The 25,943-nt window shown below is 36.3% G+C and overlaps 1 protein-coding gene across 1 annotated transcript in view; it reads right to left on the reverse strand.

Annotated features, from left to right (window-relative positions):
- LOC150083274 (serine incorporator 5-like) overlaps nt 1-25,943 on the reverse strand; it is a 217,594-nt gene that overhangs the window by 51,793 nt on the left and 139,858 nt on the right. The window contains exon 7 of the mRNA XM_090378456.1: nt 8,638-8,680. Within this exon, the coding sequence (XP_090234582.1) occupies nt 8,638-8,680 (43 nt within the window). The remainder of the gene's footprint in view (nt 1-8,637; nt 8,681-25,943) is intronic.

A 25,943-nucleotide genomic window follows, 5' to 3' on the forward strand; every position in this document is an offset into this window, starting at 1 on the left:
AGATCCATCGCTAATATTATCTATATGCAATTCATTCAGAAACTAATTACGCACCATTCTTTATTCATTAACACATGTCATAATGCCAACCAATGACTAAACCATTGTTATCGTCTATTCTGTTCATGCATGAATCAGTACACTGTTTGTCATGCCTACCTGTCAATTAATATATCGTTCTCGACTTCTACTACAGACCAATAACATCCACCGTCTGTTTACCGAGCAAGCAACACTACAAGCGCGGTACAGCAAAGTGCAGTATACTGTACTTTCACAGCTAAACTTTGCCGAAATTTTCCGTGCTTCTCATGTGGGCTTGACTTTCTTTACCTTAGCCTGTGTTTATTTATTTACATAGTATTGTACTGTACATACAGTACACATACTGTACATGCATCAAGCTTTAGAAAAAAAGTCTTTCAAAGTCTTCTGTTTTAAAGAAGTTTCTCGCTTGTTTGCTGCAATGTTTCTCAGGCATCCCAACAACAGTAGATTGGCAGGTGTACTTGCATTGTGCTGTTCGATGTATCGCAGTGCAGTCTCAATTGCATTTAGGCCTTCCGTATGCAAAATTTTTGAGCCTTCTCCTGGACACACATCATCTTCGTCTTCACTCTCTTGTTTTCCCTCACTCACTAAATTTATAATCATGCCATTGGTCATCTCCTGTTGCTCATCCTCATTCATCCAATCTTGAATGTCTTCTGCCATAACAGGTTCTGAATTTGGAAGATTTTTTACTAGCTCTATAAGCAGAAGATTATCTTCATCATCTTCTTCCTCGGTTTCACTGAGAATATTTTTCCAGAACTTCATGAGAGTTCATGTTTTTACTTCTTCCCATGATTCTGCCAGCCAGTAAATGACATCTTTCACATTTATGTTTTTAAGGCTTTCAGCAACAGTTCCATCATTTTTGAGATCTTTCAGGAGTTGTTTAAAAAGTTGTCATCTGTAGTTCCATTTCAAAGTCTCCAGGATACTTTGATCTAGTGACCGGATTAGAGATGGTACATTAGGAGGCAAAAAAGAGTTTTAATGTCACCAAAGACTAGTTCAGTTTCATCTGGATGAGATGGTGCATTGTCCAGAAGCAACAATCCTTTTTCTGGGAGTTTCATTTATGCCAAAAATTTATTTGCTGCAGGAACGAAGTCTTCATGGAAACATTTTATCAACAAACATGAATCCATCATCCAAGCATTTGATTGGTTAGCATACTTACAAGGCAGACTTTCCACATGTATGTGTTTGAAGGCGTTTGGTTTTTTAGCCTTTCCAATAAGTAGCAACTTATGCCTGTGACTTCCTGAAGCATTTGAACATGTCAACACTGTCGGTCTCTCCTTACTACGTTTAACCTCGGGCGATGCTTTTTCTTCTTGTGACACAAGCATTTTGGTTGGAAACATTCAATAATTTAAACCTGTTTTGTCACAGTTGTAAACTTGATCCAAACTTAAACCTTCCACCTCTATGACTTCTGCCAACTTTTTTGGTAAAAGACTGCACTTCTTCCTGACAAGCAGATAATTTTTCTCCAGCGATGTTTAGCTGTCTTACTCCATACCTCTTTTTCCACCTATCTAACCATCCCATATTAGCCATAAATTCAAATTGAAGAAGGATGTTTGTAGGATAGATGTGTGGAGGTTTGGCTTCAGTCAGTGGGTGGTTGATTATTGGAACCAATTTCCATCTAGCGTTATGGAAGTGGGCAGTTGGAATAATTCAAAAAAGAACTAGATAAATAATTGGAGGGGAAGGACAGTTGATGTGGGAGTTTTTTTGTTTTTTTTGGCTGATACTTTATAAGCTTGCTTTCTTGCATCATATGGCACTATTACTACTATTTAATAATAACACTGAACAACAGATTTTGGGTCATACCTTGTTACGGGCATTAAAGTAAGTTTACTAATAGATTTTAGGGTACTAAACATGGAAATAGTGCTTAAATTGGAAGATTGGCTCTTGGTTTCAAAAAAAGTAGTTTTTTCTATTTATACAAGGTATTTTTTTATTTATATCACAGTAAGATGTAGCTATGAACATACCTGTATCAAACACAGAATCTTTTCACCTTTCGCTTGTATTCAGCTTTGGAAGCTAGCCTTTTCACCATCCAACAATAATCGGCTAATGTGGCGGCACTCCATTTGCTTTTGCATCTTTGTTCCATCACTGTGATGTCTTGATGGAAGCACTCATCACGTTCGTTGCTGATGGCACCAAAGTTTGGCAGGAAGAAATGCATCTTCAATGACATGTTGCACCCTAGTTTTTCGTAAGAAGTAATGAGATCTTCCACAAGCTGTCTGTAGTTACCAGCTTTAACATTTCCTAGAAAATCAGTTGAAAAGCTTTCCGCACTGATTTCTCGCTATCACTAAGGACATATTTGAACTGTTCGTCGTTGGAAAGTTGCCTTATTTGTGGACCAATGAAAATGCCTACCATAATCTTCTCTGTACTAAGTATTGGGAATTTCACTTGCAAGTATGTGAATGCAGGACAATTCACTTCTAAAGCCTTCACGAAATTTTTCATGAGCCCCAGTTTGACGCGGAGTGGTCAAAGCGAAACTTTATTTTGATCTACCAGAAGTTCAAATGCTAAGTTCTTCATTCCAAGTGTCAATGATTTTCGTTGAGGCCAACTCTTCTCCTCATAGTGCATATCCTTGGAAAAACAACCACTCGCAGAGAACGCAACAATACTTAGTGTAACCCTTTTGTAGTCCAAATAAAATGGCGATTACTGTTAAATCGCCACATATCTGCCACTAATATTTCTGACAGCATACATCTAAGAGTATGTTCTCCATCTTTGCGTATGTTTCTTTTTTGTGGATGGCACATGCAAGAGGTATTGCAGGCAGCATATTTCCATTGTGTAATAACAACCTTAAGACTAACCTTAGAAGCATCTATAAATAGTTGCCATTCTTTGGGAATGTGCCTCATGTTCACTGCCACCATTAGACCATCAATATCGTTATAAACAGTGAGTTCACCTTCTGTTTGATAGAATTTATCACAGTTTTTATTTCGAATACAACAGCTGTCTGCTGTACTTCTTCGTGTATATCAAGTTGATGTTCAGCAGTGTCTTCCTCTTCATCAGAGTGTACAGAAAAACAGTCAGGTGGTTCAGGAATAGGTAGTACTTCACCGTGAGGCATGAGACAAATTGAAAATGGTATATTTGGTTACATCACTATCCAATTTTTCTTCAATGTCATCCCTTTTCTAATAGGAGGCACCATACAGAAGTAAGAGTCTGTGATGTGATTGCTTTGTTCCCTCCATATCATGGGCACTGCGAAAGGCATAAACATCCCTATAGATTCACCCACCATAGGTGTATTTCTAAAAAAAAAAAAAAATTGCATTAGCATTATTAGAGGCATACAACACAAGAAAGCAAGCTTATGCAGCATCAGCCAGAAAAAAAAAAAAAAACACGCTCCCATTTAACCCCTCCATTCATTCCAAATGCCTGTCCAGCTCAACCTTATATTTATTTAGACTGTCAACTTCCACAACAAAATATGGAAGTCTGTTCTACCAATCAACTACCCGCTGCTTAAGGCAAATTTCTGTACATCTATTCTGCAGCTGTCTTTTCTCAATTTGAATTTTTTATGCTCCCTCAGGTTCTTAATCTGAGCAAGAGGAAGAATCCTATCAGCATTCAGCTTGCTCATTCCATTCAAGCACATACACACCTCATACACCTCAATCAGATCACCTCGCAGGTGCCTACTCTTCAGGCACTGCAATTTGCAGAACTTAAGCCTTTCTTTGTAAGACCAACCCTTTGTTCCATTCACTAATCTTGTTGCCCTTCTCTGTACTTGTTCCAGCAGCTCTACATCCTTCCTAAAATGACACCTCCAGAACTATACATAGTACTCTACACCAGTGAAATACCATTTCACTGGTTTCAAAGTCCAAGCATAAGTTAGCAATGTGATGCTGATGGAGCTTTGGGACATTATAAGTATTATTCACACTAACGTTTGTTTTTTTTTAAAAAAAGGACCTTAATCAATTCAGCCTGGTACACCAAGACATGAGCTCAAGGAAAGAATCATTCAAGTAAGGCTTGCGATACAGAAATGTTGCTCCAACATGACAATGTGTAATCTCACTGCAGCCTTGCAACATTAGCAAAAATTCTTTTACTGGGATTTGAAGCTGTGCTGCTTCCTTCCAATAGCCTAGTATTTTTTTTTTTTGGTTCCCAAAGCATAAAAGAATATCTGAAACAGCAGATATGACTCCAATGGAGAAGTTAAAGAAGTCATACAATAATGGCAGTTAGCCTCTTAGCCAAAAGAATTTTATTTTAATGGCATGCAAAAATGTTCAGCACTGGAAACAATGTATCCAATTAGGTAGAATGTAGGCAGAAAAATTATGCACCAACTTTTTTTTTTTTTATTCTAGAAATTCATTTTTTGATTTATCTGTTTTCTCCAAAAGTTATACAATATTAATCATTGTTTTTGAGCCCAACTTGATATAATAAATATACACTGAGTGGCTGTGATTATATTATTTATGCTTATACACAAATAATAAATTTTTAAACAGCAAAGGAGTGGTACATTAGTCTTATCTTGGACAATGGTGCTCTAATGCCAAGTTTATAGGAATAATGAGATGTTCGTAATGTTGAACTATTTTCACTACTTATTATTGATTAGAAAATATCCTATGGCACCGACCGCAACTCACAAATACATATGTTACCTTATGGGAATGCGGCGCTCGTTTAGCGTGGATTCACTTAGTGCTCTGTTTTTCCAGAACGAATTATCAGCGTTAAGCGGGGGTCACCTGTATATCATTGACGAGACTCCGTGACCTGCCCTGGGAGCCTGTCTGCACTGCTTAGCAAACTTCATATTTGACTGCACAATTACCCTCAGGTCTTTTTTGCTTTCACTTCCCTGAGTGTAGTACCAACACAGTTGGTACGTTTCTCTTGGGTTATTACTACCCCCATGCAGTACTTTGCATCCATGTTAAACTTCAGTTAGCACTTCTCAGCCCATTTGCCCAACTTATCTAGATCCAGTTGGAGTAGCATACTGTATTTACTGTCTTTAACAACCGTGCCAATCTTTATATCATCTGCAAACTTGGACATTAAACCTAATATACCTTCATCAATATCATTGATAAATATACAATACAACAATGGGGCCAACACTGAACCCTGCAGAACTCCACTAATAACATTTGTCCATGCAGAGCAGTGTCCATTGATAACTACTCTCTGTTGTCTCCCACTCAACCATCCCTTTATCTATTGCAGCAACCTACCTTTAATTAGCATTAGCAAAGGCACATGATTCAAGAAAGCAAACTTATATAGCATCAGCAAAAAAAAACCAAAAAAAAAAAAAACCCTTATTTCACCCATCCACTCGCTCCAAATGTTTGTCTAGTTCTGCTTTGACTCTATTTAAGCTCTCAACTTCAACAACAACAGATGTAAGTTTGTTCCAGCAACCAACCACCCGCTGACTAAAGACAAACTTCTGCACATCCATCCTACAACTGTCCTTACTCAATTTGAATTTATGCCCTCTCAGGCGATTATTCTGAGTAAGAGGAAGAATCCCATCAGCATTGAGCATTCTCAAACCATTCAAGGCCTCATACACCTTAATCAGATCATCTCGCAGGTGCCTAGTCTCCAGACACTGTAATTTGCAAAACTTAATCCTTTCTTCTTAAGAGCAACCCTTTGTTACATTCACTAATCTTGTTGTCCTTCTCTGTACTCGTTCCAACAGCTCTATATCCTTCTTAAAATGAGGCCTCCAGATCTGTATACAGTACTCAAGTTGTGGCCTGACCATTGCCTTATACAAGGGGATAATCACCTCCTTATCCCTGCTAGAAAAATTCCTGCATATCATTGACAAGACACCATGAGCTACTCTTGCAGACTGTCTGCACTGCTCAGAAAACTTCATATCTGCCTGCACAATTACCCCCAGGTCCTTTTCACTCTCTACCGCTGTCAGTGTAGTATCACAGAGTTTGCTGTGGTACTACACAGCAAACACTCTCTACCACTGACAGTGTAGTACCACTAAGGGTTTGCTTACTTCCTTTTCTGCCTCCTTGAATATAACTGGATAGATTCCATCCACCCTAGGTAACTTATGTTTATTTTCAGCAATTTCTCCTCCAATTTACTCTCAGTTATTACAAGATTATCTAGCTTACTGCCAGAGTTTAATACACTTCTGGCATTCCCCTCCCTGTGATAACTCCTCATGTGTGAATGTAGATGCAAAATATTCATTTAGTTTGTTAGCTACCTGAGAAGGTTCATCAACAGTTGAACCATTGATATCAAGTGGACCAATCTGATTCATTCCCTTCCTTCTAGAGTTTACATAAGTAAAAAACTCTTTGCTGTTTTTCTTTGCATCCTTTGCCAAAGATTTTTCGTAATCTGCCTTTGCCTGCCTAACCTCTTTTGTGACTTGGTTACAGACCAGCTTATATCTATCATAGGCTTCTGTGTTACCTGTTAATTTACTTGTATCTCATGCATTTTTTTTCTCTCCCACATGTCTAATTAGTTTATATGACATCCATTTAGGCCTAAATCTTGTACAATATTTCTTAGTTGGTATGAAAAGCCTAGTAGCTTCCAAGATTAATTCTTTGAATGCTTCCCATTTTGAATTTGCTGTTGGTAACATCATCAGTTGGTCCCACCGTATAGAATTTAAATAATAGTACCGTAACGTTTGTTGTATAAAAAAATAGTACCGGAACACTAGTTCTCCAGAAGACTACATGATAACGCCACATCGACTGTACAGTAACTGAATCAGACTTCAGACTCATGGTTGATAGAACAACCAGTTCTAGCATTCAGCTCATGGCGAATCAAAATGCAGCATTTGCATGCATCACAGTATATCTCATTCATTGGATCTCTCTATCAAACGCATTGTACTTCAGTAAGAAATGTTCAAGTTTCATTGCGAAATTTATATTTTTGTTTTTGAATTAATTTTTAAAGAAATCTATTAATTTTAAAGATTACTATTAATATATATTTTTAGTAGCAATGGGTAAAATATATATTTCACCCCCCCCCCTTCGATTATGCCATTGTTTCATAATATTAGGTGTATAAATTTAATGATTTTCTATTATGACATTTAGAAAAAGTACAGGAATGTTGTTGCAGTGCATCCTGTCCTGAATACACTACTGTCACCCATGCATTGAGTTTTGATGAACAGGTAGTACAGCATATGTGTTGAGCTCAGTTCTTATCCTGTTCACCTACTTCACACCGAAAGAACAAGAAGTAGAATAAAATAAACACAAAAGACCAAATAAATAATTTAATATTAGTCCGATAAAATATAAAAAATGTAAAAATACTATTTACAATAACTTTACAATTTACAATAAATTATACAGTAATAAAAGTGTTAAAACCAATAAAATACAATAAAATATACAGAGATAAAAGCATTAATTCTGTATATTTTATTGTATTTTATTGGTTTTAACACTTTTATTACTGTATAATTTATTGTAAATTGTGAAGTTATTGTAAACAGTATTTATTGTAATTAGTATTTCTACGTTTTTTACATTTTATCCGAGTAATATTAAATTATTCATTTGGTTTTTTGTGTTTATTTTATTTTATTTTAATTCAACATGCTTTAACACAGTTGGTGTCGACTGCTTAATTCACAATATGAATATTCCCAACCCTGTAGGCCTATTTGAAGAAAAGAAGTACAAGATGTAGGCCTTTTTTATGACTTGAGTTAAGGGGCGCTTTCTTGAAGCTAATGCGACTTCTCCACATATGCAACAGAAGTCATCTGAACTATTAACACAATTACGGGGCATATTAATCTTACGTGACACAAATAGTGCACAAAAAGTAGGCATCTCACAGAGAACAACCATTAACTGAGAACAAATTACCAAGTACCTAGCCTTATTCGAGAATTACAGTAACAACTTATCATGTGATGCAGGTGAGGTGGTACTGAAACTGTGGTGTTGCCATGCGTTTTGCAGAGCCATAATTGTTACTGTAGAGTAACTCACTAATATGCGACTCCAACTGTAATTCAAAAACAAGAGCCAATTGACAAATTTTAATGTGATTTTCATGTTCAGCAACATAAAATTAGTCAAGATTTGGTATTTTTGTTTTTGCAACACTTTACATGTTGACCAGTGTAATAATAATAATACTTTAATTCACTTTATTATCTTTCAGTACTTTAATATAATTCCTACTCAATGAACTGATCTATAATGATTCTGAATTTTTATTATATTTTTGGCTAGCAAACTGACAATTACATTAATTCCCTTAAGTTCAAAAAATTTATTTCTTCAACAGTAGTATCCCAACTTTTTATAAATTAACTTATGAAGTTATATAGTGCTCTTATTTAAAAGAATTTGAACTTTTGACCTAAACATTACAGCCCAAGACAGTAGTTTCACTTTAACACTTAATGCTGACTTCATAACATGTGCAAAATTTATTGTACTTGTACCCTTTCTATAGAAGTTAATCAGCTAGTGATAAAAAAGACTGTCTCAAACTGACCTTGTTCTTCGGGCTTCTCATTACAACAGCCACCACAGCAATCCTGAAAGAATTCAAAACACAATATCGCAAATAAACAAAAAAGTATTTATTTCTATGTATAAGACAATTTTTTTTTTTAAATCTATTCTTTACAAAGGAAACTATTTATTTATTAATCAATTCCAAACTGACTACTGACATCTAAAAAAAAGCAATTAACGATGTTTAAGTGTAACATGCCATCATACTACACACAATTCACATTATGAGCATATTTATTTGACACCTTGTCTGACATTGTGTACACAACACTTCAAAGTTACACACATGAAACCCAAGTGCCACTATGTTACTCTCTTTTTCGCTAGCATCATTTCAGTTTACAGTTGTCCATGAGGACGGGCTGCATATTGTATGTGTAAAAATTTATATACAGTTCCTATACAGGACGTTTCAATTACAATGCACCACAGTCTATCTTACTTATTTTTAAATTAGGCTATTTGTTGTCTTGACTTTTTTTGTCATATTTGAGCTGAAATTTTGAAGTTGATGTTAAAATTAGACAAAATGTTACTATTTAGATTTATAATTTTTAATTTAAATTTAGCCTAATAAAATGTGTTTTTCAATGGGAAAGTTGTTTCCTGCGATCAGCTTAGTCTAAAAACATTCTCAGCGTACTTCTGAAGTAAACACATGCCAAATTTATTTTTAAGGGAAAAAAAAAAAAAAAAACACTTCTATTCTATGAAATAGTCACTACTCTTCAGTATGTGTGCCTATCTGTGTCAGCTGTACAACTACACCTGTGATGCCACTCCTTGTGCTACAGCTGCAGTGTTATTATAAAATAAATATATAAATTTTCTGTTTATACTCGGGGATGTCCACATAAGATCAGAATAGTTCACACAGTATACAAGAACATTACTCTATTTAATAGTCCTGCGTGCCAGAGTCACTCAAAACACAAGCACTTTTGTACTCTGGAGTTGAAAAGGCTGAAATGGCTTGGAAAAGTCATTTCAGAAGTACACCAATAACGTTTTTAGACTAAACCAACGATGGGATACAACTTTCCCACTGAGATAAAAAGCAATTGCTTAGGCAAAAATTAAATTTAGAAATCATTAAAACCTAAACAGCAATACTTAATCAAATGTTAACATTAATTTCAAAATTTCAGCCAAAATATAACAAAAAAAAAAAAGTCCACATGACAAATAGCCAAAACCTAAAAATAAGTGGTGCTTTTTAAGCTTTTTAATTGAAACATGCTCTCTCTCTCTCTCTCTCTCTCTCTCTCTCTCTCTATATATATATATATATAATGAAAAATACAGAAAGTATTACATATTGAATAAAACTGGAAATTTTGAAAAAAATGGTTTCTAACATGGTTCTGATCATCAAAAGAGGCTGCACATTCAAAAGAACTCTGGATGATCTGAGTGTTACAGGTTTATTTTAAAAGAGAAAAGAGAGCAAGCTAGCCAAATGACTTTACATTCATTCATTCTTTCAAAAAACAGCCCAATCAGGACCAGCCCAAGATATTTTGATGCCCCAAACATGGAGCCTTTTGGGCACCCTTGTCAGTAAAATTTTCTTGCAAGCCATGCCAAAGGGATGATGAGACACTCTTATTTACTATTTGTAAAAGAATAAGAGTTTACCTCAATATGATGCGTAGAACACTTTTATTATTATTATTATTATCATAATAATAATAATAATAATAAATAATAATTTTTGCTGCACCAGCCAAAAAAAAATTTGAGTTACCCCGACAGAGAGAGAGAGAGAGAGAGAGAGAGAGAGAGAGAGAGAGAGAGAGAGAGAGAACAAAAGTCATAAATAGAAGGGAAACACCAAGGAAGAGAAGAATGATGATATCCAGCTCAGGACCCTGGGTGTGCCAAGCCCATACTCACCAGATGTGAGCCCCTCGGGTATTCCATATGATACTCTCCAGAAATTAAAATGAAAACAATTAAACAATCGAAATACAGTAAGAAATAATTAACAATAATTAAAAATCAAGTCAAAAATTAATTTAACGAAAAAAATGCAAAACGATTTTCCCTCCTGAAGTTCACAACGCTTTTCGACCATATGTTGTGATCACAGGAATGAAAATTACCATATAGGGGCGAGCATGGAAATTAAATAGGGATTATTTGTCTTCGCGCATGCACGTAAAGGACCACGAGTCGGAGATTAGATATGGCTGGCGAACATTAACAGAATTCTCATGTAATTTAATTTCAACGATTTCTGCAATTAATAGTCTTGTATAGTAGATTTGGATCATCTGCAGTTAATAGGCATACAGATAGTTTCTTTGGTTTTCCTGGTTTTGGATTTGCATTTGGTGGTTTTCCTGATATGTTTAATGGAGCAGGTGCAGATCAGGGAGGGTTTACAACATTCAGCACTTCAACATTTAGCACTAATCTTAATAGACCTGGAGTTAAAAGAACCTCAACTTCTACAAGAATTATTAACGGCAAAAGGGTAGAAACAAAAAAGTATGTATGATCTTATTTTTAAAAAATTTCATCATTAGCATATTTTCCATGAATCAACAATAATTAAGGTTTATCCCAGTCACCATATTTTTTGGAAGTGAATATTTTAATTTTTGGAGCACATCCTTTCATTATACCACTAAATCTATGGAAAACTACCCTAACGAACTTTTTCTTTATGAACTACTACTCAGGAATATGAGTTATCTAGGGAAAAAAGTCTGGAAATGCAGTTTCTGGGAAAAGGTTTTTTTTTTTTTTTTAACTCTTGGTAGCCCAGACAGACAGAGGTTAGGGCTGTCTGTGTTTCTGATCTTGGACTGATCTGTTTAGGAAACTGGTCAATAATTATTCTCCTTTTAAGGAAGCATTTCTCATTTGTTAGAGTAACTTGACATATGGAGCAACCACTTTTGGAATTTGGAAGGACCTTGAATTAGAAACAAGTGGCACAGCTGCACTGTAGAAAGAATTGGACTTTGTTTTTAAAATTTACCTTAGAATAATTTTTTTTGAAAGTTATCTAACAGAAAGAAATGGCATGGGTGCTTCATGTAAAATATCACAAAAATTCATACTGTAAATTCGTCAGTATGCTCAGTTTGGTGTTTAAAAAAAAAAAAAAAAAAAAAATCATTTTTTTAAGGTGTGTGTGTGTGTGTGTGTGTGTGTGTGTGTGCGCGCGCGCACACACACATATATGCTCTATGATTACCAGGTCTAAACCTATCCAGTGATCAGGTATTGACAGTGTCCTTTCTGTCATACATGTTTGTTTATAGTCAGGATGAATTATGTATTACCTCTTTCCCTCTCTATATCCAAGATAGAAGGTTTACTAAAGCATATGTTGAGTGCATTTTTCTGCCAGGATATTGCACATGCTGTTTATATTTTATCTAAGTCAAGCTTAGATAAAATGGCATATGAGCCACGCAAGCCCTAAAGGAGTGGGATGGGGACATTTGTCATTTGATAGTGTTTTTAATTTAATTTCATACGGATTAAAGTATGCTCCTTTTGGTTTTGCAGTTGTCAGTTTATTATAGGACTCCTTATGTAAAGGGATGGGGTTAATTTTTGTTGCCCTCAGGTATTGTATGAATTCTGTTCAGTAAAAACAGCCGGTGAATGGCAAGGTGTTCACTGAGGTACTTCTATTCTACGATCTACTACTCTTTTTATGGCTTAAGTATTATTGTCCTGGTCTCAGATCAAGGCATTGATTCTAAACAAAGATCATGAGTTAAATTTTTTGCATCAATGAGAGCATTCTTTTAAGTTTGAGTACTTTCACCCTAGCTCAGGAATTGTTAGCTGAAAATAGATTGGTAAGAAAATTCACATTTTAATGTGAAAAGGGCATAAGGAGCTGATGATATATAACCAGTAATATTAAAGGAAAGAGCAAGACATATTATCAAATCACTCTATTATGTGTACATCCCTGGACTACAGTGGAGTTCCAGTAAATTGCTGATGAGCAGTTGTCTTTCCATTATGTAGACCTGTAAGCTTGAATTCTGTGGCAAGGTAAATAATGGAATCCATGATTAAGCATATACTGCAGGATCATGTGTTCAAAAATGGAATTATCTGAAAAATAACAGATTGTTAAAGGGAATTAATCTGATAAGCAGTTATTAGTTTGTCATGAAAGAATTGTATCCAAATGATAATTTTTACATAGTGTATATTAAAAAGCTAATGCTAGGTGGATATTTAATGAATGTGAATTAGATATACTGTTTTTTTTTTTTTTTTTTTAAATTGGCGCATATGCTTTTGTGGCCATAATGCACCTCCCAAGGTTTTTGCAGTACTTTGATCCAAGCCCGAGGCGGGAATTGAACCCGCGACCTTTGGGTTGCCAGGCAGGCACTTTACCCAGATATACTGGTTAATCAACATATGTGGACACAGTAGGAATGTCAGGTATATGGTTTTATTCTTTTAATTGCTAAGCATATAGATTAAACACTCACTGCGATGTTTGACAGTGGACCGTGGGATTATCCTGCATGTGAGAATAAAAGTTAAGCATATTTTTGTAATTCTTTTTCTTTTGAGTTTTTGGTTTCTTCAGTAGCAATAGCAGCTTTATTGATATACGAGCCATTGGCATACAAGCTGGTCTCACACACTATGCTCATCAGCAGCAATTGCAAGTTGGCACACTTTTATATCCTCTGTGGTATTGTTGTAGTTTGTGGTTTTATGGTGCAAAAGGTAATTCTGTGGGATATTCTGTTGATATCAAATTTTCTTTCAGTGGGATATTCTGTTGGATATTCTGTGGGATATTCTGTTGATATCAAATTTTCTTTCAGTACATGAGGTACTCAATCCCTACTGTGCATTGAGAATACACAGTGGTCATTACTAAAAGTATAATTCTAAAGAGATTACTGCTTTTTTTTTACTCCAGAAGTTTCAAATGAATGCACTGCATATGTTAATTAAATTTTGTTTGCTGGAAAAACTATGCTTTTACAGAATTGTTACTAGTACACTGTCAACTTGTGACAACAAACGATTAGTTTGCTTATATAGTGTACATATTTTCCTAGTAATAACTGATTTTTCTCTTGTTGAATTTTCAATAAGATGTCATCAGAAGGAAAAACAAATTTCCACACAGAAAAATAACACATGAAATGATTGGATGGGCAGGTGGACATAACAGTAAACTTCACTGGGTCCGGTGAATAGTTGGCAGAAAACAAGGTTGCCGCTTTAATATTGGCAACACATTTTCTGATTCTTACTGAAATAATTGTTGTCAATGGAAAATGAATGGGATTTGTTTTTTCACAAGGAAGATTACCATGATCTTAGACATTCACTTGCTAGGAATTTTAGTGTCTAAGATCATTTCCCTATCCCTACAAGTGGTAGATGACTTTCATCAACCGGTGAAATACCACCACTTTGCTTATTGGAGGCTTGAAGTGGTGAAACCCATGTTTAGTCTCTAGAGCAAAGTTTCTGGCATCTCCCTCTCCCCATACTTCTCCTTCAACCCATGCACGGTACTATGTACTATAGGTTTTGATACCTTTCGTGTTTGGGGTTTTCATAAAAAAAAAAAAAAAAAAAAAAAATTACATTGGACACTATTTTGGCCTCGTTAAATAAAAAAATATGTTTTTCATTAACGGCATGAAAGGCTAATTCTGACGCTGCTGAACAAGAAGCATGAACTGAGGCCGCATGTTAATTAACACAAAAATTCAGAGGAAACCGCGTAGAACCCTGATAAGACGAGTCGCAATCACTGCAAGAAATGTATATTAGGTAATTTATTTGTGATGCAAATGAGGCAAGGAATAAGTGATTGTTGAAGTATAGTGTGTAATTTTCATATTGGCCTGGATATAATTTTAAATTCGGTATCTTTAAAGGATCTGTAAAGTTGTTTGTGCCACTGTTCAACATATGGGACAGAAATAAAGTATGTTTTGATATTACTATTGTTGGTTGGTGTATTTTTTTGTATTCTATCCTTAGCTTGTACCCTAATTCTGTCTATTGTAGAAAGTGGGTAATCCCGTTTAAGAACTTGCTGGTTAATATTTGTATTTCTGAGCCCAAAGCAGATTCTGTCGTTGAATATTTATAAGCACTGATAAATTTCTCAATGCTTATAAATATATCGAATTTAAAATTAAAGATAGCAAATTTAAAATTGTAGCCAGGCCAATACAGAAGTTCTGACACAGTTGTTTTCTCGACTGGAACGAAATTCAGAAAATGCTCACAAATTTCTGCTCCTTGATTGATATTGAGAAAATGTATTACTATTGACATCTGTTCAACTTCACTTATGTCTGGAGTACAATCAACAACTATCAAATAATATTTCGCACTGTCAGGGACGTTAGCTGTATTACCTAATTTTGAACAGTTCCCCTAAATAATGGTTATGGAGTTCAATGGATTTTACTCTTTGCAAATGCTATGCCAGGACAGAATCAAATTTTGCGAGCAGCTCTACTAATTGCAGATAATTCCCATTCTTACTTTCATACAATCTGTCCGATGAACCGGTAAATGCAAGACACTGGTGTCCGAGAAATTCAACTATTGCAAATAGTCTTTCTAATACTCTTTGCCAATGATGAGTTTCAGCACTCAAATTGTTTTGAAAATGTGACTTAATGTTTCATTACTAGAAGCCCAAGAAAATTGAGCTCTATCCATTTCTTATGCGATTCAAAATAAATTGGTATGGTTTCATGCTCTTTAAGGGTGTGACTCAAATTTCTCCAGTCATTATAATAATCCTGAGCAAGAGAAATTTTAAAGAAAAACACTGTGTTTTTAATGAATATACAAGTAATGTGTATTCATTAAAATGTGAATACATTTAACAAATACAGTAGTCATGTGACGTGCTGTTTTCTTTTTTTTTTTGGCACTGCAACACACCTGCACTGCATATAAATTTCCGATCTCATTGTGCCGTTAGCTCGAACGTTCCGTTATTTTGACAGTCTACTGCATTATATTAAAAAAAGAACAGGCTGAAGAACATATTTCTACTAAGCGCAGTTTTTTTCAGAATATATTACACTTGTAATAGCAGGATATAACAGGATATAGCAGGATATCCTGGGTATAACCTCCATGCACAAGCACACTGTGAGTGACCATCCAGGTATGAACCAACGTAAGCAGGGGTCGAGGTGTGGTGCCAACACCCCATGGAGGAATGCTGCCCCTCTGTGTTACCAGGAAATACTAGGTGCTAGATGACTCTCATCAACCAGTGCAATACCACCACTCTGCTAATTGGAGGCTTGAAGTGGTGGAACTCATGTTTAGTCTCCAGAGCTGCTAAGTTCCGGTCAAACCTTCCCCATCTCTTCCATCATGCAGCATGACTGATGACTTTTGAGGTTATGATGAGCATCATGGCGAGATCCAACTTCCTTACATTTCGAGGGTACAGCTCTAAAGCGGTGTTCACAGGCTGCCCGCTTTTTAGTACACCAGACCGAACCTTTTGGTAACTCCTTAGGAGGCTTCTGGATCAGCTAGTGTATAATCTTGCTACCTCTACTCAGCCAGATAGTGTGCATGTGGGAGGCATTGTTGAGGCCACATTATGTCAAGCATCCGTGTGTATTCTTACCATGTGTATGCCATATCCAAAAATTTCATTACTTCACACAGCAGTTCCTATCCACTTTTCTTACTATTGAATAAACCATGAATTCTCAAACTAATAGAGTAAGCTTATCTGCAAAAAGATCTAAACCTTCCAAACACTTCCTAGTTCATTTCACAAATATACATGGTCTCAATTCTAATCTCAACGATGTCCATTTCCACTTGCAGTCTGCCAAACCCCATGTACTTTTTCTGTTATCGGTTGATTCAACTACTGCTCATCTCAGTTGCCCAAACTATTTCCTGTATGATTCCTTTCGCCTCAAACGTGGTACTTATGCTTATGCCCGTTCCGATATTCCCTGTCAGAGACTTGGAAATTTGGAATCTCCTCTCTTTGATCTTCTCTGGCTTAAAATCTCTGTACTTCACTGTGTCAAATTCATCTGATGTCTCTACCGTTCTTCCAACTCCACTAATCACTTGGAGTTCTTTCACTTCCTCTCTTTGCAACTTGACTTTCTCCAGTCCAACTTTCCTAACAGTGACGTAATTTTTCTTGGTGATGTTAATGTTCACAACTCCAGTTGGATTCCGTTTTCTAGTCACACCGACTCAGCTGGTCGAGATGCTGAGGCTTTTCCAATTTCTAATGACCTTGCACAGATTGTTCCTTTACCTACAAGAATACCGGACAATCCCAAGCATACAGTCAACACACTTGATCTTTTCCTCACAAATAACCCTTCAAGTACACGGTCGAAGTGAGTGGTTCTTTAGGTACCTCAGATCACAACTTGGTGATTGTCTCTTCTCCAATGGAACCTTTATCTAATGGCTATTCCCAACCTCATACTGTTTGGTATTACAACAATATGAAATGGGATGACCTGCGAGATTTATTTTCTTCTTTTGCTTGGTCGGACTACTGTTTCAAAACATGTGATTTCAATGTTTGCTCAAATCGTGTCAATGAAATTATTCTTGCAGGAATGGAATCTTTTATTCCACACTCCACTCTAAAATCTCGTCCTTTATCTAAACCTTGGTATTCCAATAAATGTGCTAAGGCTCTTCAAGAGAAGAATGCTGCATATCGTAATTGGCTTGTTTCCAATTCTTCAGTTTCATTTTCTGCCTACACCAAAGCTCGCAACAATTGTTGTTGTTGTTTGGTTTTTTAGGAGCATTAGCAACTAAGGCCATATTGCTCCGGGGATATGTGGTGGTCATTCCCTGACCTTTCTGCATCCTCCATATTTGGTGGCTCACGCGCTCGAACCCCGGTCTAATCAAGAAGTATGTGCTACGCACTGGTGCTCCTGCCCATCTGGCTATGGAAGTGCCGATGCAACAATTGTAAAGCAGTCATTAATCAGTCCAAACTAGATTTTGAACAGACTAAGAGTAGAAAACTTGCTTCTTACCCTAATGGTAGCCAAGCATTCTGGTCTCTTGCCAAAGCTATTGGCCACAACTTTTGCCCATCTCTGCTCCCACCTCTGTCAAAACCAGATGGTCCTGCTGTCACTTCAGCTAAGGATAAAGCTGACCTGCTAGCATCCCATTTCTCTTTCAACTCACGTATTAATGATCTTGTTAAAACACCTGCCACCATTCCCAGCACGCTCAATTCTGTGGTCTTCCGTCAAAAGGATGACAGAAGGATTTTGACGAATCTTGATGCTAAGAAAGCTCCAGATCCTGATGGTATTTCTCCACGTGTTCTCAAAACCTCTGCTCCTGAACTTACTCCTGTTCTTTGCCGCCTTTTTTCACTTTCTTATTCCAAAGATGGTTTTCTTTCTGATTGGAAATTTGCTCATATCCAGCCAGTTTCTAAAAAGGTTGAAGTCCCTCCCATCCAATTATCATCCCACTGCAATTACTTCTACTCTTTCTAAAGTAATGGAGAAATCAATTAACCGCAAACTCTTAAACTACCTAGAAACCTTCCGTCTGATCAACGATCGCCAGTATGGATTCCGTCAGTGTCGATTTACTGGTGATATTTTGGCTTATGTTACTCGTTTATGGACAAATTCAATGGAAAAGTATGGTGAAACACAAGCAGTTGCTCTTGACATCTCAAAGGCTTTCGATCATGTTTGGCATAAAGGTCTTCTAAACAAGCTTCCATCTTATGGTTTGTCAACTGTTTTTTGTAATTGGTTATCCACTTTTCTCTCTGAACGCTCACTGAGGGTGATGGTATATGGCTCTCTGTCTTCTAACTTCTCCACTAATGCTGGAGTCCCCCAAGGTTCAGTTCTTTCCCCCACTCTTTTCCTCTTTTACATTAATGACCTTCTTCCATTGACTGGAAATCCTATCCATAGTTTTGCCGATGATAGCACATTGCATTCCACTTTCCATTTTGAAAAACCTTGCCCTCCTCAATCAGCTTCAACTTCTCGAATATCCGTTACCAATTCCTTAAATACCGATCTCCAGTGGGGCAAAGAACTTAGTTGATTTTAACCCTTCTAAAACTCAGTCTTGTCTTATATCTCGCAAAAAGGATTCTTCTGCTCCTATACTTATCTGTGGTGACACTCCGATTTCTAGGCAAAATGATATATCTCTTTTGAGGATTACTCTGACTTCTAATCTCTCTTGGCACAAGCCCATTACAAATATTGCTTCCTCTGCATCTAAAAAACTTGGTTTTCTCTTTTGCTCTTGGTGTTACTTTTCTTCCAAACAGCTGTTCATTCTGTACAAATTGCAAATCTGCCCCACCATGGAATATTGTTCGCACAACTGGGGCGGTGCCCCCAAAACCTCTCTCTCTCGGGCTTCTAGATTCCATTTAGAAGAGGGCAGTTAGGTTAATTAATGACTCCTCTTTAACAGAGCAGAGTCTCTCCACTCTCTGTCTCATAGACATATTGTTTCTGTTGCATGCCTTTTCTACAGATACTTCCCCGGGCACTGTTCTTCTGAATTGGCTTCTATAATTCTTGCTCTCTCTTTCAAAACAGTCCGAACACGTTCTGCCACCAGCCATCATCCATTTACTGTCTAACTCCAAACTCCCAGAATCAACTTTTCATCTTCCTCGTTTATTCATTCAATTGCCATTTTCTGGAACAACCTTCCTTCATACGTATTTCTTGAAAGTTACAGTCTACAAGTCTAATGTCAACAAATATCTTCTTTCGTCTTCTCAACCTCCAACCCAAGCACGGTACTAAGTACTACAGGTTCTAATACCTCTCGTGTTTGGGGTTTTCATAAGAAAAAAAAAAAAGGATGAGCTGTATATTCAGCTGTCTATTGCATCATAGTATTTTTGCTTCCTCTCATATGTCTTTGTTCTTTATTACATTTAGGAAAACAAAACATGAACAATATCCATAAACCTGTTCTTAAATAACAATAATGAATTATCACTTAAATCAGATTAAATACTGTTTGTCCAGAAAATAAAAGATAAACAAGCTTGGAAAGGTTACTAAGCTATAGGATGAAAAATGCATTAGTTTAATTCACAGGTTATTATCTACTGTGCTTCCCCTTCTGAACTACTCACAAGAGAATATTTCAAAATAAAATAAAAAAAAAACTAAGTGGTGCCTGAACTCAGTATTGGGATTTCCCATCTCAATTGCACAATTCCATAAACTTGGCATTTATGTTGGTTGTTGACTCTTTTTCAAAGAAGAACATTTCAAATGATTTCCAAGAACTGGAATAAAAGTTCAAAAATTATTATATTCTGTGAATACAAAATACATCAGGTACGTGCAAAATAAGATCGCAAATCATGCAATGCTAACAATCATCTATATGCAGCAGCAGTAGTAGTAATTGTTGTATGGAAAAGGATGTAAGAAAGCAAGCTCATACAGCATCAGTCAATAAAAAAAATAAATAAAAAAAATGTATCAATTGTCTGACCTCTTGTAATAATTTTTCTACTTTCTCTTTAATTTATTCAAACTACCAATTTCCACAGCAAAAGGAGGAAGTTTGTTCCAACAATCAACTATCTGCTGGCTGAAAGAAAATTTTGTACATCTATCCTGCAACCATCCTTTTTCAGTTTAAATTTATGCCCCCTCGTATACAGAGGAAGGAGCCCAGTCAATCCATTCAAACTCTTAAACACCTCAATCAGATCTCGTGGGTGCCTAGTATCCAGATGTTGCAATTTGCAGAACTGAAGCCTTTCTTGGAAAGAGTACCTTTTTGTTCTCGTCATTAATCTTGTTGCACTTCTCTGTTCCAACAGATCCACATTTTTCCTAAAATAATGTCTCCCACACGTGTATGCAGTACTCGAGATGTAGACTAACCATTGACATATACTCTTGGAAAATCACCTCCTTATCCCTGATGGCAAAATTGAAGTATATTATCAAGAAAACTCCATATGCTGTTCTGGCTGCCTGTCTATACTGCTCAAAAACTTCATGTCTGATTGCAAGATCAGATCTTTTTCATGTAAGCAGACATCATTAGCTAACACTTTAAAAATTAAATGGCCACTGCATACAACTCTTAAAATAATTAATTTTCCATCAATTAGGCATTCCTGAAATATTAAAGTACAGCTTTTTAAATGGAAACATTTGTAACTTTCACTGCAGTGAACTTTTGCAATTCAGTGGATTGAATTTCAACAAGTCCGTTCATACTGTGACAACCAAATCCTATGCTTGCACCCTCACAATCACGGGACAGTTAGTAATCATGGATATAACCCTGTGTGCATGGTCAAAAACACTGCACTATGTATATTGAAGGCAATAACCTAGGCACAAAACAATGTAACCACAGGAAAAGGTGTGGCATCCACATCACATGGAGGAATAGCCAGCATTCTGTCACCGAGAAGTACTAGGTAGTAGATGACTAATAACAACCTAACAGGTTAAAGTTTACAAACGGGTACGGACGCCTACCTTGAATGTTCAGTGGGCGTGGCCTGCCTGATGCCGTGTTTGACAGGCATTGATTCTCCGGGGAGGTCACGTGATCTTTATGACGTCACTTCCGATCATGTGACTCGTGACGTTTTTGGTCATGTGACATACGTGCGGAGACAACTTCTGAGACCGCGCATTGCTCTAGTAAGCTGGTCACATGACATCAATGGCGTTATTATTATGCCCGCGCTTTTCTTCAAACTCGCAACCGGCAGTCTCAGCGAATGTATATCAATGGCGCTCTTCCACTGATGCTTTCTTCGAATGTCGGCAACAGCGGGCTGAGAAAATGCGGGCACCCACTTGTACACATGCGGAGTAGTGCTAAAATCAATGCATTTTTACCACCGGCTGCGTGCCTGCCACACACTTGTATGTCCACAGAACTGGGTAAACTTTCGAAAGCTAGTCACGTGGTGTCAAACGCCATACACTGGTCATGTGACATGCCGTTGCTTACTCCGATCTCGGCGACAAGCATCGAGAATATCCGTACCCACTTCTACACCTTCGTAGAATGCGACGCAAGTGGTCTGCAGTGAATGCCGTATTTCCCCTGCCTGCCAGCCGGCATGGTACGCATTCGGTGGCGCTGAAAGGAAAACACGTCCTAAAAAGAGCAGTGTGAAGAAAATTTCAATTAAAATTTTAAAAATATATATGGCGAAAATTTCAAGGCCCGACATCATGGAAAGGATATTAAAATAAAAATTACGATTTCGTTCCCGGGGATGGGGGAGTTATTCCCGCGGAGGTGAAAGTCACGAATCCGGAAAAAACCGATTTTATGTATAGTTTTCTCCCTGAAAACTATACATAACCGTTGGATCAAACAAAATTTCAAGGAAAAATTCTTTAGCTCTCACCACGCAGTGTTGAATCCAGGAGGATAGATAACTGGGGATGAGTTTCGTTTCCGGTAGATTATATTCCTTCCACCCGGTGAAAAATAGCAATTTTAATTTTAATATGGCAACATTACATTATCAGAAATATCAGTAATGTGATTGATACATATGCAAAGATGAATAAGATTGTTATAGTACTTAAACGTTTCATTATAATTAGTATGATTTCGTGCGAATTTTAATCTGTGATTTCGGTATTATTAAACTATGATTATTGTTTTCTCTTATTATAATTAATAGTCATAAATATACAGCATTCTCCCCTAACATATACATACGTTGTAAATATATCCACAGAACTGACTAGTTTCGCAAGCTGGTCATGTGACATGCCGGTGCTCTCTCCGGATCTTAGCGAAAAGCAGGGAGAATAGAGTGTACCCACATCTACACCTTCGTAGAATGCGACGCAAGTGCTCTGCAGCGAATGCCGTATTTCCACTGACTGCTTGCCGGCGTGGCTCGCATTCTGTGGCGCTGAAAGGAAGACACATCAGAGAGAATACTTACCATAAAAACACATCAAAAATCCACGGAAGGGATGCCCGTTTGTAAAAATTAACATTCGTAAGATAAAAACAAATCCACAGGAGAGGTACACTCTTGTGAAAATTATTTTCGTTTTTTTCTTGCACAATGAACTATGCATAATCGCTGCAGCTTAAAAAAACTTTATTGACTGATATACACGTCAAGGGACGGTGAATATATCTCCTGTTCTAGAAATAATGATTCAAAATGATGGAATTTTTTTAAAGAGGAGTATTTCCATTTGTAATGGGAATACTCCTCAGCCTGCAAGTAATTGTTGGTGGTAATATTTTACCGCCAGAAAGTGAGAATCAAGGTGATGTGATCAGTTAGACCTCCAACTGTCATGTAGTCCTATACTCAGTCTATCCATGTCCTCTTTGGAATTCTCCTCCCTCTTCCTGGAGATATCCATTCCAGGAGTGCCTTTGCATGTGTGGTTTCTTGCATCCGTTTTACACGTCGATACCATTTTAAACGCTTCACTTCGATAGAGGCAATATCCATATCCTTTTTCTTCTTTGATTTTGGGGTGGGGGAGGGGTATTCAACCCATAAGTGAAGCAGCAACGAAACTGATCTGTTATTTAGTTTAAAATTAAAAAAAAGCGAAAAAATACCACTTTTCTTCCAAGTGCATTTGAAAAAAAAAGAAAGATTTAAATAATTGCACATGCAACAGTATATTCAATTTTTCTTAACTATAGAATACTGAACTTAAAACAGGGGCCTGTTTCCTTTGATTACATAATAAATGGGATATTTTTTCTTGTTACCGAATCTCACTCCCGGTCATGCCCCTGGACCCAACGCTAATCTCAAGAAAGTTACCCCATCCGTTTTATACCTATTCTCATACTCCTAAAATGGTACCCCATCGTTAAACATAATATTGTGTATGTTATCAGCAGATTATACTTAAAATATTTTTATAATATATTATTTTTTTATTATATTTTATGTACTTTTCATTTATTTATTTATTATTTTTTTTTTCAAACAGCGTCACTTTTAAATAAATAAACAACATTTAAATAAATAAATAAAAAAACTTCGGTTGCAAGTAATTTAGAAATATGATTCTTACTGATCTCGGCGACAAGCACAGAAAGATAGAGAATGGTATCCTCTTCTATACCTTCGTACAATTCTAGGGAAGTGGCGCTACACTGAATGCCGTCTTTCCACCGACTGCATGTAGCCTAGTTGAAGAAATAAACTTCTTTTCCCTCCCTTACCTTGCATTGCTTCCTTTTTCTGTACCGCTACCTTGTTATTTTTTATTATTATTATTTTTTTTTTTTTTTTTTTTACATACTTTCGACTTAAACACACTGCGTTCTTACATGCTTTCTACTCAATCTATTAAACTAAATACACTGCGTTTGCGTTCTTGCATAGTATCGACTCAATTTATTAATCTAAACACACTGCGTTGGGGCTACCTTACTCATGTTTCTGGTGATTAATTTTTTTTTTATTATTATATCTATTTCATTTTAATAGTTTCTCCATCAGCATGAGTTTGCATAGAAACAGTGTTTGGTACATGATCAGGTGTAGCCCCCTGATGAAATACCTGATCTATGTATTAATTATTTAAATTTTTAATTTTTATTTTTGAATTTAACTTTATAATTTTTATCTCTATTACCCTCTCCTCCCTTCTCCTCTTTTTCTTTCAGCTTTTGTACATATGATTAGCCTGTTAATTCGGCATTAATTCAGACTTAATTCTACTTAATCATTGATTTTTTTTTTTTTTTTTTTTTTAGGTTCTTAAACATTTTCTCTTATTTTCTTCAACTAGGCTAGGCATTTAGTGTTTAATTACTTCTCCATCTATATTTACTTTTCTTCTATATACCTATTATATAAAATAATAGGTATATTATTTTATATACCTATATCCTGTTTTGCTGCTTGGCGCATTCATATACACGTACTGTTCTATATAGAAAGATAGTTGAGTTGTTTGGTTTTTAGGAGCATTAGCAACTAAGGCCATATTGCTCCGAGAAATGCGATGGTCATTCCCTGACCTTTCCGCATCCTCCGTATTTGGTGGTGACAGGCTCGAACCCCGGTCTAATCAAGAAGCGTGTGCTATGCACTGCTGCTCCTTCCCACCTGGCTACAGAGGCGCCTATAGAAAGATAGATAGATAGATAGATAAAATATATATGACAGTTACCACAATAATGTAATTATTAAATTTACATTTCATAATACAAATTATATATGTACGGTATATAATAATTTTATTACTGTATACCTTTTTATAATGAAATAAGTTTATAAATTTAAAAAAAATCAGTTTAATTAACTTAAACCCAAATTAGGATGCCGCAACAACATTCTGGAATGTTGTTGCGGCAACCTGACTGAAAACCACTGCTGTAACCCCCCTCATATTGGTGTTTTTTCAATCTCGGGAATATTTAATTTTACTGTGACAACATTACATTTTCAGAAATATCAATAAATAATGAGATTGATACATATTCAAAGATGAACAAGATTGTTATAGAACTTAAACGTTTGTTTATAATTAGTATGGTTTCGTGCGAATTTTAATCTGTGATTTCGGTATAATAAAACTATGATTATAGTTTTCTCATATTTCCTTATTATAATTAATAGTCATAAATACACAGAGTTCTCCCCTAACATATACATACGTTGTAAATATATACACATGTATATCCACAGACAGGACTGACTAAAGTTTCGCTAGCTGGTCATGTGACATGCCGGTGCTCTCCTCGGATCTTGGTGAAGAGCAGGGAGAATATAGCGTACCCACATCTACACCTTCGTAGAATGCGACGCAAGTGGTCTGCAATGAATGCCGTATTTCCACTGACTGCCATGCCGGCTGGCAGTCAGGGGAAAGACGGCATTCACTGTAGAGCACTTGCGTGGAATTGTACGAAGGTGTAGAAGTGGGTACGGTATATTCTCTCGCTGCTTGTCGCCGAGATCGGAGTAAGTAACGGCATGTCACATGACCAGTGTATGTGTGTGACGTTGGACACCACCACGTGACTAGTTTTCGAAACTGGCCAGTTCTGTGGATATACTGTGCATGTGTATACATTAAAAACATACGTAAAAGTTACAAAAAAAGAGGAAAAAATTATATAATTATTAGAGAACATAGGAAAACTATCACAGATTAAAAATCGTACTAATTAGAATGAAACGTTTAAGTTCAGTACTATTACGATCTTTTTTTATTCATCTTTGCATATGTATGGATCATCGCATTGTTAACATTTCTGATAATACAATATTCCAAT

The sequence above is a fragment of the Mastigoproctus giganteus genome, chromosome 7 (assembly GCF_048544385.1).
Source record: "Mastigoproctus giganteus isolate SK-2022 chromosome 7, ASM4854438v1, whole genome shotgun sequence".
Taxonomy (NCBI): Eukaryota; Metazoa; Arthropoda; class Arachnida; order Uropygi; family Thelyphonidae; genus Mastigoproctus; species Mastigoproctus giganteus.